Here is a 16,847-nt window from a genome sequence, read left to right as displayed (position 1 = left end):
GTTTCAGAGCATTCCACAGGGTATTTTTACTACAAGTTCGTCAGTTAATTTAGTTTCATTTCTGTGGGTTTCAGAGTATTCCACTGGGTATTTTTTATTACACGTTTGACAGTTAATAATTCTAAAGTAATTAGCAAATGCTGGATTATAATTTTTCATCGTACCTCTTGTGAATTTTTCTACATACAGTGACAATACCCGCTTCAAATTATGGTAAAACGCATCGGCATTCAGAGGCACTTTTTACCATGAAATGTATTTTTATTGGAACATAATACGGAGCAAAAAATCTGATGTAGCTTAAGTTTTACAGTAATAATTACCGTAAAAGCACTGACTCACACTATGTCAATAAACATTACTGTAAAAATGGATTTTACGGATGATACAGTGTGGGTACGTTATTCTGTAATTTTCAGTTGCATGGTTTTTGTGCAGCAAAGCAAGACGTAACCATAAATTAAGCACCCAAAACAGCAGCTGCTGCTCTGACGATTTTTTTATTAAATAGAGATCAAGATTTAAATTTATTAATTGCATCCGAATCAACAAATAATTCTTACAGTAAATGAGAAATTTGTCTTTTGAAATTCGCGTAATCATCATCAAAATTTCAAAGCCTGATCAAGAAATATTTTTATCGAATTTTCTTTTTATTTCAAATATAAATAAAATTTCATGGTTGATCGCTACTCGATTCACTACTATTCATAAATCTCGCCTTATTCACATCTTCCAATTCCTCCTATAAAAACTACCGACTGAGTGAAAATAAAGAAAAAAAAAGGTTGAAAATTTCGGAGGCAGTTACCGTCCAGATGCAACGCAGCTGGTGCAAAGAAGAGGCTCTCCGGAAAGACGAGACATATCTTCCATTCTCTAAGTATTTTTATGCTCTTATATCGGTAGTTTTTCTTGGCAAATTCTCAAAGTAATGATATAAAAGGCAGACAAGAATGTTTTATAAGCCATTATTGATAAGAAATTTATCCTTAACTTCCCTCGAAGAAATAAAGTTTAACTATTAGCTGTTAAGTCGACGAATAATTTATTTGAAGATAAGGGTAATTTTAATCGCAATGAGTCTTATTTTGTCAGTTGTTGATTTTTTAATTTTTTAAATGAATCCTTATTGATTTTAATAGCATTTAATTATTTGTGAATTTGGGATATTAAATGAGCAATTTTTATGAAAACTAAATTTTAGAGCGTGTTTTTTAAATGTCTACATTATGTTAAGGAATCAAACTTGAATCACATGTGAAGTAAATTAAATGTGATATGAATATGACGGGAATTATAGCTAAATTGTGAAGGTAACATCACACCAAATACTGACATATTTTGTCGGAGCTGTAACGATGTTCATTTTAACGAAATTCGATAATTAAAAATGAGTTATAATTTATGCAAGTAACGTTTCATTGCTTTTACTGTTTTTAAGAAACCGAATTCATGCACTGAAAAAAAAAGTGAAATCAAAACTATAGTAGAATATGGCAAAATTTACCTCCTCATTTATAAAAGCCCCCAAAAGCTCTATAATTTTTTACCGAGTAATGGTATCTGTAAAATTAACATTAAAATGTGATTTTATTACGTGTGATAAAATTTGGTAAATGAGGTCAAATTTGTTTATTTTATCATGACACCTTAGAGATTGGCCTTAAAACCATTTATTCAGTTAAATTTAATTTTCAGTTTTGTATTTTACACTAATTGCTAGTTAATAAGAATTATAATTTTAAAAACCATAATTTCCTGTAAACCGTTATCATACAAATGAGAAAATTGCCAAATGAATGGTTTAAATACTATATATTTTGGTACTTATCACTCAAAATAAGTTCTTTTTTTCTTTTTTTCCAAGAGTTTTTTCTTCAGACAGCTAAGAGATGTCCTTAAATTGAACGTCAGAACCTCGTCTTTCAATTCGTAATTGAAGCTAAATCGAATTCTGGAAAAATATTCTATTAATTTACATAACTGGAGTAGCCACGGGATTCCAAGTTCGGAGTTTAAGGTATATGATGATATGCCCCATTAAAACTATTTCAAAAGGGCAACAAAGCTGAAAATGGGTTTTAACTTTCACAAAATCATTTTTAAATCAACTTTACCAAATAAAAACTGGCACAGAGTCTAAAAATTGCATATGTTCGAAGTGGTTCTTATGTAGAAAATTAGAAAAAAAATGTTCAATTTTTAAAATGATATAACATTGTTGGAATTCATTGGATTTTTATAATACATAAAAATTAGGTTTATATTTTTGAAACTGTTCTTGCAATTTCGTCACCAAATAATTAAATTTTAAAAATATACCTGTGTTTAGATTAATAGTAAGGTATATTCATTTATGGATTTCGCTCCCAAAACTGCGAATTAAATAACCCATCCTATTACCGAGATAAATTAATCACATACCAATAAATTGTTATGGAGTTTCGACACCAAATTATAATTCGTAATTACATGATTTCAGAATTTAACATTTAAATGTTTTTTTTCTTAGCACCTGACTGCTACTCTATTCCGATTGTTCAGTACAGAATTATAAAGTTAGAATTTAATTGTTTTTTCTTCCTCATAGCACATGATTGCTACTCTATTCTAATTGTTCAGTGCGGAATAATAAAGTTAGAATTTAACATTTGAATGTTTTTTCCTTAGCACCTGACTGCTACTCTATTCCGATTGTTCAGTACAGAATTATTAAGTTAGAATTTAATAATTTTTTCTTCTTCTTAGCACATGACAGCTACTCTATTCCAATTGCTCAGTGTGGAATAATAAAGTTAGAATTTAAGATTTAAATGTTTTTTCTTTAGCACTTGACTGCTACTCTATTCCGATTGTTCAGTGCAGAATTATAAAGTTAGAATTAAAATGTTTTTTGTTCTTAGCACATGACTGCTACTCTATTCTAATTGCTCAGTGCGGAACAATAAAGTTAGAATTTAACATTTGAATGTTTTTTTCTTAGCACCTAACTGTTACTCTATTCCGATTGTTCAGTGCAGAATTATAAAGTTGGAATTTAAATGTTTTTTGTTCTTAGTACATGACTGCTACTCTATTTTAATTGTTCAGTGCAGAATTATAAAGTTAGAATTTAATTGTTTTTTCTTCTTCTTAGCACATGACTGCAACTCTATTCTAATTGCTCAGTGTGGAATAATAAAGTTAGAATTCAACATTTGATTGCTTTTTTTAGCACCTGATTGTTACTCTATTCCGATTGTTCAGTGCAGAATTATAAAGTTAGAATTTAAATGTTTTTTGTTCTTAGCACATGACTGCTACTCTATTCTAATTGCTCAGTGCGGAATTATAAAGTTAGAATTTAATTGTTTTTTCTTCTTCTTAGCACATGACTGCAACTCTATTCTAATTGCTCAGTGTGGAATAATAAAGTTAGAATTCAACATTTGATTGCTTTTTTTAGCACCTGACTGTTACTCTATTCCGATTGTTCAGTGCAGAATTATAAAGTTAGAATTTAAATGTTTTTTGTTCTTAGCACATGACTGCTACTCTATTCTAATTGCTCAGTGCGGAACAATAAAGTTAGAATTTAACATTTGAATGTTTTTTTCTTAGCACCTGACTGTTACTCTATTCCGATTGTTCAGTGCAGAATTATAAAGTTAGAATTTAAATGTTTTTTCTTAGCTCTTGACTGCTACTTTATTCCGACTGTTCGGTGCGGAATTATGTTGTGAGAGTGTTATTTGTATGAGTTTCTGTGAATTTGTTCTCTGATTGCTATAACTGCACCACTTTATTGAATCAAATTATGATTACGTTTAAAAAATAATTCATATTGTAATTTTTGAAGTTAGCAGTGCCATCTGTTGATGAACTATGAAATTAATTTTAAAACTTATTAAAAATAAATCCTCTTGTTTCCTCAGCAGAATTCAGAAAAATGTATTTTATTATCTCCTTTTGTTTTTCATAAATACATTTTGGAAAATGTCATCATTTTTTGGAATGCCTGATACAATGCAAGTTGAAAAAATTTGCAATTTAATAATTTACCAAGATTGCAGCAAATTTGCACCTAACTATTGTTTAAAGCATCGGTACTGATTAAAACGTTTAACACTTGCAGAATTTTATTGAATTTTTGCTTCAATTGTTAACTTTTTAAGACTTAGAATTGGATGAATATGATATTGTTAACTGCAAGTTTTGCAATAGTTAATAACATTTTTAGAGCATATAACTGTTTTCGAATCTAAGAACAGTATATAAGTTTTGTGTTTTCTCTGTCATTTCTTTTCTAGCTAACATAATTCTAGTTCAAAAAGCTTTTTTCTCCGAAAATAACCTTATCTATCAGTTTTTCTTGATCACTTGAAAATAAATAAAAACGTATTCCTCTTTTGTAAGTTGAAAAATAAATTCGAAGATTAAAGTTCGAGAACATTCGAGACAAAAGTTTATTGGAAATCCACTTATCCAGTTGAAAAGCTTGGTAGATCTTGTGAAATTGCATTTTAAAGTTATGGTATCAAGGGACTATAAATTCTACGAATGGCAACGAGTCTGTGAATATTCAAATAGTTTTTTTTTTATTACATATTTTCTAACATGCTTGCAAACATTGATTTACCAAGCAAAATTTTCAATCTATTGTTTATGAATTTTTAAATTAAATAAATATTAATGCATTTATGAGAAACATAGTATTTATTTTTCAATAAAAAAATGTTTTTTTATTAAATTTTTTTTTGCACTTTTATAGAAAAAAATAGGATTTTGGTTTCAATCATAGAAGAATACGGATGTAATATTTAATAAAAATGAATAGATTTTTTGAAATCCTGTTTCAGATGAATCTGAGGAATTATCGAAAATAACATAAAAGAATAAAACACGCGAATAACATTTATTCTGCGTTGAACGTTCGGGCCCACTCGATGAAAATAGCCTACTCGGCGCTTTTTGAAAGAACTTTCTACAGGTATCAGTAGGATACAAAAATTATAATTTAACATTTTGACGCAGAATTTTTATTAAACATATTTTTCATATTTTTTTAATTGTTTTGTATTAATTTAGATCGAAGTAATTAAAAAATATGCTTTGCATTTTAATAATTTATGGTTATGCAATACAAAATTAAACACCAGTGTTTTTTTTCTGCGTTAGAGGTAAAATCTTCCAAACACAGTTTACTTCTTAAAATTACATTTACAAATTTGCACGTATTTGCAATTTCTTTAATTTTCAAAATCTTCTTTAATTATTGATGCAATTTTTGAAAGTGAATGAAAAATTATTTTTCAAACTACCTTTTTTCGGTTTTTATGTTTTAGTACAAATGTAATTCCGATAATATAACAGATTTATTTTAGAAACCACTGCACATTTTTTTATAATTAAAAAATACCGAAATATATTTTTGCTTATAATTAGAACGTTAGAAAAACAATATATTTTTATATATTGCTTACAAAAAAGGTGTACAAAAGGGTAGGCCTAAGATCATATGACTTGATTGTGCGGAAGAGGATTTCAAAATCTTAAGAATTACTAACTAGAGAACAATCGCAAAGAATAGGGCAGAATGGAGGAAGTTTATAGGAAAAGGCTCTAGCCCATAAAGGGCTGTCATGCCAAGAGAAGAAGAAAAGGAAAATGTGCATAAATGTCCCATCTGCGTCAAAGGGTAAAGTAAAAAAAATGCAAACAAAACTATCTTCAAAATCTAACGAATCATAATCGAGGTCAATTTTAATTCAAGCAGTAATAAAAGTTTCCTTTTATGAATCATGGGTTTCAATTGGAATAATGTAGATGTAATTATTTTTAACAAATTGCTGGAAATGAACCAAATGGAGGTTTAAAAATAGAAACATTCTCAACTTACTCAATAGAGACATACACATTATTATTAACTATGTTTTCGTGAGCTAGAGGGTGGAAATTTGCTACCAAAATTTTAAACCCTTTCTTAGTAGCTAGAGCATTTAAATTATTATTAAAATTCGCTGTCTGATTGCATGACCTATACAACAAAGTTTTGTAATAACTTAAGTTTTGTGTTGGAGGGCGATGCAAGATAAAATTGTTTCCCGTCTACTAAAATAGAAATTATTACCATATCGTAGGAGGGACTATGCACATCTTTAAACCTGATCTTGTTCTTTGTGACAATCGTTCCCTAACCAATTTATATCGAGGTTGTAATATATATATAAACTAGGAAGATACTTTGTCTTCAATCAAACAACCAGACTTTAAAAAAAATATGTTTTCCAAGTGGATTCAAAAGCAGAAAATAATTCTATTTAACTGAAATGGAAAACACATTGCCCCCAAATTTCATAAAGAACTTTTTTCTTTCACCGTTGAAAATTACCTCCCTTTATAGCTTTCGGAAAAATATACGACCGAAGTTGTTCATTTTAAAAGTTAAGACATTCAACTATTTTTTTCTGACAACTTGCATACGTTATTCTTTGAAACTATTTCAATTTTTATTGAGTAATTTTGTCTTTATCTGAATTTGTAGTCCAGACCCCCAATTGTTTTAGAGCACTACAATAGTAAAATTGATTGTTGTAAGTTTCCTGAAAAATATATTAGAAATTTTCAAACTTCTGTCCTCCTATCTTTCTGTAAAATCATTAAAAATGAATTATGGATTTTGCTTGTAAAAGTTGGAAAATAGTCATATTGTTTTCTTCTACAAACTAAAGAATGCTGAAGAATGAAGACCTGTTGTTGTAAACTTCACAGCTGGTGTTCTTAATCAAATTTAGAATTTTATCTATTATCTTTTTTTTCTTCTAGCCACTGACACATGGTTTTTCTAACTAATTTTCTATATCTATCTACAGAAGAAAAAAAAATCATCAACAGAAAATAATAATAAAAGATCCCTTTTCTAGAAATAAGAATTTATGTCCATTAATGTTTACAGGAAACGTTTAAAGAATTTTCTGCAATACAAACTCTAGTGCTTCTAAAGGTCACATTTGGGTGGGCATTAAAAATTTATAATTTTTTTTAAACGATATTTATTTAAAACTGGTTTCATACATACGTGTCAGACTTTCCAAAAATACTAATTTATGTTTATAAACATTGATAGAAAACTTTAAATGGTAGTAGTACAGTTTGTCTACGGTAAGAACTCTCCCCACCACAAAGTCTGAGGCCGTCTGCTGTTTTAGAAGCAAGAATATCGCATTTCAGGGAGGGTAGCTTCTGTTCACTCTAAAGCTGACACGGTAGACCGAAGAAAAAAAATTTATCGCGCAAAACCGAAGCCAAATCCTATTTTAAACAACGACCCCAAACCTCTATTTGAAATAGTTACACCTCGTTGCCATAGTCACAGACACAGGTCCAGACGAATGGCTAGGGGAGTTCTTATTTAGGACAAACTATACTTTATTTACGTTGCAATAAAGCTGCTCAGTTAGCTGATGGCCATTGCATTATTCATTCTTTACAGAAGGGGGTGACTCCCCCAATTAGGTGTCCCACCTACGCGCCAAGTTAAAAATTTTAAGGTAGAACTCTTTAACGAGAACTGACACCGCACATTCTTGGTCCATTTGCAGGCTGATCGCGTCCTTATGATCAGTCCATACTAATAATTGGAAAAATTCAAATAAATTAAAGATCTGATAAATGTAAAAGTCATTGAAAAAAAAAATTTTTTTTGAATCCAAAACTGGAAAGAGAAACTCATTTGAAAGTCGTTTTTTTCTCAAATATGACCATCGTATTTCTTAAAAATACCGATTTATATTAATAGATGTTTATAAAAAACATTTAGAATTTCTTCTTCTGTTTCAAACACGCTAACGGTAATTATATATAGATGATATTAATGTGGTCATACAGGAATTTTTTTTGTTGCTTTTTTCAAATGCAACATTCATTTGAAATTGCAATTTTAATAAATATGAACATCAAATTTTACAAAAATACTAACATATAAATGTTTATAAGATGGTATTAAAAAATTCTTTTTTTGACCAAATCACAAAAATTCCAGTGTTTATTTAACTTACATTTGAGAGGATACGAATTTCTTATAATTTTTTGGGAAAGTGAGGACTGTTACTGGTTTTGTTACTGGTTTTACGCTTCAAAACGCTTAAATATGGGCATTATATTTTCCGAAAAGTCCAATCAATATCCATAAATGCTTACAGAAAACTTTAAAAAAAATTTTCTTTAGTCCAAAGCATGCTAACTTTAATACCTAAAAATCTAGCATTAGGGTGAACAGTTTTATGATTTTTTTTTATAACTTTTAGGAAAACGAGATTTAATAAAATTTTAAAGTAAATTTTTGTTAAAATATGGGTGCCAAATTTTTCAAAAATACTGATGTTTATCTATAAATCTTTAAAGGAAATTTAAAAAAAAATTATTTAGTCCAAAACATGAAATTCATATTAAACTGGTTTCTTATTTAAATATGGTTGTTATTGTTTTCAAAAAATACCAATTTATGTTAAAAAATGCTTATAGGAAATTTCTAAAAAAGAATTTTTCCAGCATGTATAGCTCACATTAGGGGGGGGGGGGATTTAAGAATTTTTTTTTACTTTTTTGAAAAGCGAGATTTGTTTGAAACTGTCTCATACCTACTGTAGTTGTTATATTTTCCAAAAATACCAAGTTTTTTCCATAAATGTTTATAGGAAACTTAAAGAAGATTCTTCATTAGTAAAAAACAAGATAAATCCAGAGCTTGTATTGTTCACTGATGAATAAATTTTGAACTCTTAATTGCTGTACTCCGAACACTTTTGAACTTTTTTTTATTAACTTCTTCTTCTCAGCGAACTTTTATTTAAGACTAGGACATTATAAATTTATTAATTTGATTCAACATACAACTCATAACAGACGGTTTTTATTCTTGTTAAAGCCCTACTTATAAATTAATTTTGAACTCTTATTGCGAAATTCTTGCAGCAACCTTTTGTCGTTAGACTGGTTCACAGTAACTTTAATAATGCGATTTACTATTACCTTCATATAAAACGTTTTTATTTTTATTTACTAATATTCTTATAACGAAAGGTTAAAAGAAAAAGCGTTGAAGTTAAACTTATGTACAAAGCCCAGAAATAAATCCTACTAAGGATTAAAACAACCGTGGCAAAATTAAAAATTAAGTATGACATTTTCAGAAATGAAGGAAATAAAAAGACATCAACATTAAAAATTCGGTTGGAAAACTAAAAATAAAGAATCGCTAAAATGGCTTTAATACAGATTAAATAAAAAACGTATATAAACTGCTGTTTGTAGAAAATGCAACACCATGAAGGAATCATCAGAATCAAATGAAATTCGCAGCAAATGTCAATTATAGGATATTATGCAAATTAATAAAGTTTCAGAGCCATCGCGCGTGCGTGGCGCGCGCAGCGCCCTCTGAATTGATGCTGAAAGCGTATAAATAAAGTGCTGTAGCGGGACGTTGAAAATAGTCTATGATTATTTGTTAGTGGCAAACGTTTAGTGAGACCTGAGTATGCCTCCACGACGGAAGAATAAGAAATTCAAGCAACTTACGGAGTTTGAACGAGGGAGGATAATCGGCCTTCGAGAAGGAGGATTTTCCTATCGCGCAATAGCAGCTCGTATGCAGCGGAACAGTTCCACAGTGATGCGAGTTTGGAAGCAGTGGACCGACGAGCACCGAACAACTCGAAAAACAGGCACTGGACGACAGAAGGTGACGTCAGAGCGCGATGATCGACACCTGCTCCGTATGGCGGTGAATGATCGCACAGCTTCCTCCAGGCAGCTGGCAGCACATTGGTCTACTGCTACAGGTGTACAATTGTCGGCTTCGTCAATTCGTCGTCGTCTGCTGCGCCGTGGATTGCGTGCAAGGGTGCCATTATACAGGATTCCCCTCACGGCGGATCATCGACGGCTGCGTCGGCAGTGGGCTCTTGAGCACAGAGACTGGCGAGCTGATTGGCACCAAGTTGTCTTTTCAGATGAATCACGCTTCAATTTGTGGACCCATGATGGCCGTGTTCGTGTTAGACGTTATGCCGGTCAACGCTGCCTTCCTGAGTGTATTATTGAACGACATAGTGGTCGAACACCCGGAGTTATGGTCTGGGGTGCGATTTCGTATCATGGACGATCCAATTTGATACGAATTGAGGGTAATCTCAATAGCAACAGATACGTCCGTGAAGTGCTACAGCCCGAAGTCGTTCCTTTCCTTCAAGGCATCCCTGGAGCTATCTTTCAGCAGGATAATGCACGCCCACATGTTGCGCGGACTGTTAGAGACTTCTGTTCAGCACAACGCATGCAACTTCTTCCTTGGCCTGCTTATTCGCCGGATATGTCGCCTATTGAGCACGTGTGGGATATGGTTGGTCGGCGTCTCACTCGTGATCCGCGTCCTGCAGTTTCCAAAGACGAACTTTGGTTGCGCATACAAGCGATATGGAATTCTCTTCCTCAAGCAGATATTCAACATCTGTTTGACTCCATGCCACGTCGTATAGCAGCACTTATTGCAGCGCGTGGTGGCTGCACCAAATACTGATTTCGGACGCTTAATTTGTTTCTTTTGTTTTGAAAATTTCATCATTTATTTGTATCAGTACAAGTCGTTTCTGCATTAAATTTCATTTGATTCTGATGATTCTTTCATGGTGTTGCATTTTCTACAAACAGCAGTTTATTAACGTTTTATTGTTGTTAGTCAAGTTATAACAGAAGACTTATAGTTTTTCCCAGACAACTATTGTTCTATTAACTATTTTTTTTAAAGACCAAAGGTTTAACTATTTCCTTCAGATATTAGTGTTTGCACCAATGTCAGTTGCGTGTTAATGTCATAGAAAAGTCTTATTAAACTTTTCTAGATATGTCAGAAAAGTTCAAATATATAAGAAATATTGAATTGATATTTTAAATTGCTAATTGTATTTAAAATAAGAAAATTTGAGGAAGCAGATTAAGTTTTTTTTAGAAATATTAATGTTATTAAAGTTTTAAACCACAAAATTTTTATTAACCTTTTTGAAATATATTTAGGGTAGTCAATGTCTAATGTATGTTTGGATTTCTTTTATACATTGTTAAATAAAGGGTTTGGAGCGATGTATAAACCTTATTTTTAAAATGCTCAAGAGAGGCAATATGATCTTTATATCTGGTATCTAGTTTGATTTATGAGGCCGGCCAGGGGCCGACCGGTCAGCGTGCCTCCTGACTGTGAAGCCAGTGACTGCTGGTTCGAATCCCACTCAGGGCATGGATGTTTCCCTCTCTGTGTGTTGTTTTCAGTTGCGTGATGCGTGAATGTGGCCCACCCTATGAGCGTTTATCTGGGGCAGTGTGACTTGTGTAATGTTGCTCGCCTCCGTGACTTAGGTTCACAGGTGCCCTCTGGGTAAGGTCAAATGAGCAACACTTCTGGAATCTTCCGAGGTGAAAAACGAAAGCTCAGTACCTGCAGTCAGAAAAAGTTTGAGTTATAAAAACTTAAAATATACCTATCTGAGATTAATACTAAGGAAAAGTTTATTGTTAAAATATCACTCTTTGAAAAAGAAAGGTTCGTCACTACGTTGCTTCAGGACCTACAAACCAATAGAAATTATTGTTTTATAAGTATTATTGTTTTGTGAATATATTATTTAAACTTTTGCAAATTTCCGATTTTCTGAACAATAAAATAATTCACCTCTATATTAAGATTAGCAACCGCCAAAAAAATGTTTCAGTACTCATGATAATCATAAATTTACGCCCGTAAAGTAGATCTGAAATTTCACATTTTCATTTAGTAGCCAGTGGTCGGAAAACTCTAATTATTTAGTAGCCACTTCTTACACAAACCTAATAAGCCGGTGACAAATACCAATAGGTTCTAATTATTAAATAGCGAATTTACGCCTCGTTTTTTTGTTGCTTGGATTTAATTATATTTAAAAAAAAATCTATTCAGAAATAATCTACAGCTATCAAAATTTAAATCAACAATAAAAATAATATTAATGATAACGATAAAAATAAGAAATTTAACAAAATATATTAACTTGACTTTACTGCGCTAGAAAATTAAATTCTCATTAAAAAAATGGGAAAAAGGGAAAGGTTGCTTTTTTTATTTTATTTAAATTGCTATTTTGTAGACTCGCCACATGAATTTAAAATAATAACTATATTGAATTTAACTGCAAAAGCTAAACTATTCCTAACTTCAACCAACATTGTCTCAGGTTTTAAATAATGTAAAGCGATTTGTTGGTGACTTCACATGTAGATCAGCCAATCAGGTTCAACACACGCGCGTGACATTGCGGGTAGGCATCTAATTAAATCTGGTCCGAAAATTGATTCAGCATGGAAATAAACCCATCTCTTAGAGATGTAACGTTAACACGGCGTGCACAACAACGTGATTGGATACAACCATAGTGATTGGTTGCATGTTTATTGACAATATGTAAACAAATCAGTGCATACTCCAGAAAATTTGTGTTTATTAATTAGTTTTGTCCCAGCAATATTTTTGACTAATTGTTAAATTTAGAAAGTTCATTAGTATCGAAATCATATTTTAAGACATTCAATGCAGCTAATGAAGTTGCAATATGTAGTGTATGTGTTAAAATAAGATACACTTGGTTAAAATACATTTAGATACAATTGCAGGTCCTGATTATCGCCTAGGTCCAAAAAGCATGGGCCTAAGGCCCACAATTTCTGAGGGGCCTACGAAATTATTAAAAACTAATGAAAGGTGAGCTAGCTTTGTATTGGTTTGAGTACTAAAAAATAAATAAATACAGCTTGCAATGAAAAATAATTCAGCTAATCAGTGACGCTTAGCAAAAATCACTGATTTCAATTGTTTGTGATCATCATTTTTATTTTGATACAACATTGTTTTGTTGTTTCATATTTTGCTTTAATTTATAGATTCGTAAACTTTATCTTGGAAAAATAATCTTCAATTGTCTGCTTTCAAAATTTCTTAGAATGTTTCTCTTGAATCATGCAGTTCAATAGATTCTTTTTAATTATTATGACTACTTTTCACTAATTTAATTTCGAAATATTTTGTAAGGGGCCCGGAAAATTTGGTGTGACTTGGGCCTGAATTTGTCTTGCTCGGTCCCTGTACAAATGTTGAAAAATATTATACAAGTTAAGAAAATATAATTATACACATATTGAAAATATATTTTACAGATATTAAAATATATTAACCAAAGAGTTTATCATCCAGGGTTTTGTCGTTTTATTTAAACTAAATGCCATTAAATGCGCACGAGTACGAAAATAATTGCTAGTTAAAGTAACAATATATGAAAATATGACTCTATAATATTTATTAACTGCTAGAACTGCATTCCTCACAACTTTAGCCGTATGAATTGTTCTGATATTATTATGATAATCCTTTGTAATTGAGTATAGAACGTGAGAATCATAAGGTTTCTCGAAACTTTTCGCCACGAAATGTTAAATTGAAACAATAAGCTTTCGGAATGGAGGCGAATAACACTCAAAATTATGTGTTTTAGTCGGTGTATTCTAACGCAATCGTCATAAATTCAGCCCATTAGTCAATTGAATTGCAAAAGTATCGGAGAATAATGGGTTTTGTTGGAAATCCAAGGCTATATAAATTACAATAGAAATGGTCATTAATTATAATAACGATAATGATAGGCATTCAGAATACTATTTAACTGTATATTTGGATAAATTGAGTTTCAAGATGTTTTAAGTTGAAATGTTACAAGGAATATAAGGAATAACTAATATATATATATATATATATATATATATATATATATATATATATATATATATATATATATATATATATATATATATATATATATATATATATATATATATATATATATATATATATATATATATATATATATATATATATATATATATATATATATATATATATATATATATATATATAAAGAAAAAAGAGAAAAAGGAAGGAAATTAATATGTTTTTTTAATGCGCATAAGCAGTAAGTATATAGAATTCATAAAACAAAAGCTCAAAATATAGAGGAAACATGGAAATAATTAAGTTCAATGAGAAGAGAAGAGGAAAAATTATTAAAATAAAATATTTTTAAAAAATATGAGGAAAACATTTTTTAAAAGTATTTTTTCAAAAATATTTTATTTTAATTGTTTTTTTTCCTTCTCTCTTCATTAATCTTTATTATTTTCTATGTTTTCTCTTTCTCTCTCTTTTAATGTTGTATGCAGGTAATTTCCGGCCAATGATTTAAAACCTCATTAAAAAAAAAACGAAAAGAGAAATAAATTCATTATTTGCTGCATTAGTCTCAGGCGACAAGGAATTTCTTCTCACCAAATTCACATTTAATTACAAAGTTCGTTTTCAGATGGCACTGCTTACCGGGAAATATGATGTTTTCAGCATATTCAGGATTTGTTATAAATGTGAAGCTGTGAAATATTATCAAATGCGCGTCAATATATTTCAGTTTGATCTGACATTCAGCAGAAAACATTGTTTTACAACAATTACACTTAAAAGTTCCATCTGATGAGAGCAGAAGGCGGCAAAACTTCCTTCCGTTAGTTGCTTTTTTCTTTCAATCGTTGATTACTTTTAAGACATTCGATAAAGAATTGATTTTAGACGACGTTTTAGATGTTTATAAAAACTATTTTGTGAACTGATATTTCTGTAAAAATATTCTTCCTGCAAAGCAAACTAAAATAAATTTAATGTGTGTTCTTAAATATTTTTATTGTGATATACTTTATGAATGCATATTTTGACAGTCTATTTTATTTTCAGATATGGATTGTTCCGATAGTTGCTGAAAATCAGACGGACTCAATTATTAAATGTAGGACTGAAAGAGGCATAAGCTTGAAACTTGAAGAGTACAAAATCGATACTTGTGCTCGCTGCTATTTTTATCTCCCTCCATTTGCATTTAAGGATAAAAAGTTAAGGTAAATGTTTACAATAACTTTTATTTAAACTTAAAAAAGCAATATATTGATAAACCACTTTACCAATTTTTTTTGAAGATTTTTTTTTAAAATTTAAAATACCACATTTCCATGAGAGCAAAAAGAAGACTCTATGTATTGTGCTGCCATCTTGAGGAAATTCCAGGAACACGAGAAATACTTATATGGTAATATTACTAAGAAACAGTTTTATGTAAAAATGACTGTTTTGGAGAAAGTGAAGTTTATCACTATATTACTGCAACCAGTTTATTCATTTTAAGTTGAATACATTATGCTTGTAATATTGCTTTGTAACCATGTCCTTTATTATTATCTAATTTGTAATTTTTGCAAAAGATAAATAAGTAAATAAATTACTAAATAAATAACTAACTATAAATAACTTCTGATTTAATGATCGCACTAAGATGGGATTGTAATGGTTTTATCAATAAACCATAACTATACTAATTTTCTAATTGTACTTTAAGATTCGAAAACAGGCTGAAAAACTTGCTTTTTAGAAATAAACACTATTTCTTGAAGAATTTGAATTTTTCACCCTCAAACTATGGAGGTTAGCAGCAATCTGGAAAATATCCTAACTTTAATTGTTTATTCAAGCAGTTTTAAAGATATTAACTTTCGTTTTTAAATCAGAAAATGTTTTTTTATATCATTTGCGTTAGTTAATTATCATAGAATAAGGCCAACCTTTCGAACCAACAAAATAAAATCATAGTATATCAAATTAAATATTATTCAACTCCTAAGTGTTTTTGTGTTTTTTAGTGCAAAACTCCTGAAAAGAATTAAAATCATGAAGTAGCTTTATTCCTCTAGGATTTCTAGTTGAAAAAATGCATTACATGGGTACAATCGTTGAAATGTTTTTTTTTTTCATAAACTAGCTTTATAATGCAAGAACTTAGAGTTTAGATGAAAATGTAGTTATTTTTGAATATTCAGCTGGAATTTAAAAGTGTGAAGAAGAAATATCTAATAAGAAAATAAAGATGTTTCTTGATTAAAAAATTTAATTGGCTTCAAACATATGCTTATGGAAATGAATCTCGACATATTTCAAGCACTCAAAACTAGGTGCTCATTCACAAAATTGCCAGAATTGAAAGATAATAAGCAAAAGTGGTTTGAAATATGAAGCGAAAAATTTTTCCAATTAAAAATGGAAAATAGAGGTAAAAAACGAAACTAAACCGCAGTCAGGAGTGAAGAAAAAAAGAGGAAAAAACAGTTTAAGTAAAATCACTGAGACAGAAATGGGCAAATTAATATAAAATGCAAAATGCATTTCCGCCCTCTATATAGATGTAGTGAAGAATTAAAATATTTTAAAAGGGAAATCAACATTCAAATGAATAAAACAAGGTTCCAAGACAGCAAGATAAGCTGATGTGACTGAGGTGGAAATAATTTATGCATTATCAAACTGAATTTGTACTCAAGATTCGAACAATGAGCAGCTGTTTTAACCAAGCATTCTTTTGTTAATTTACCTTCCATTAATCTCAGCAAGACACAAAAAGAGGTCCTTAATTTAGATTTAAATTATGCTGCCACTTCCAAATTTTCGGTTCCAAAATATTAATGAGCCATTAGTAACAACATCTATGCTGAGCAAAGTTTCTCCTAGTCAAATTGATACTCTCCAACATTTAATTCCCAACACTATTTCCTAAACTAAATTCTAAATCTTATTAACCCTTATAAATGAGCTAATAGCTAATTTAATTATCATTTTGACATTTTCATTACCAAAGCAGATAAAGGTGAGCAGACTGTTATTTTGATTACTATAATCATGTTGAAGATATTCCGTTATC

General features: G+C 30.2%; 1 protein-coding gene across 2 annotated transcripts in view; it reads left to right on the top strand.

The window, feature by feature from the left end:
• Positions 1-16,847, top strand: part of LOC107439555 (calcitonin gene-related peptide type 1 receptor-like) — a 127,869-nt gene that overhangs the window by 32,669 nt on the left and 78,353 nt on the right. For both annotated transcript variants that reach the window (XM_087161545.1, XM_087161546.1), the window contains exon 2: positions 14,840-15,000. In XM_087161545.1, coding sequence (XP_087017671.1) covers positions 14,840-15,000 — 161 coding nt within the window. The remainder of the gene's footprint in view (positions 1-14,839; positions 15,001-16,847) is intronic.

The sequence above is a fragment of the Parasteatoda tepidariorum genome, chromosome 4 (assembly GCF_982258835.1).
Source record: "Parasteatoda tepidariorum strain Cologne lab strain chromosome 4, Ptep-v5.0, whole genome shotgun sequence".
Taxonomy (NCBI): domain Eukaryota; kingdom Metazoa; phylum Arthropoda; class Arachnida; order Araneae; family Theridiidae; genus Parasteatoda; species Parasteatoda tepidariorum.
This window is presented reverse-complemented; position numbering and strand designations above follow the sequence as displayed.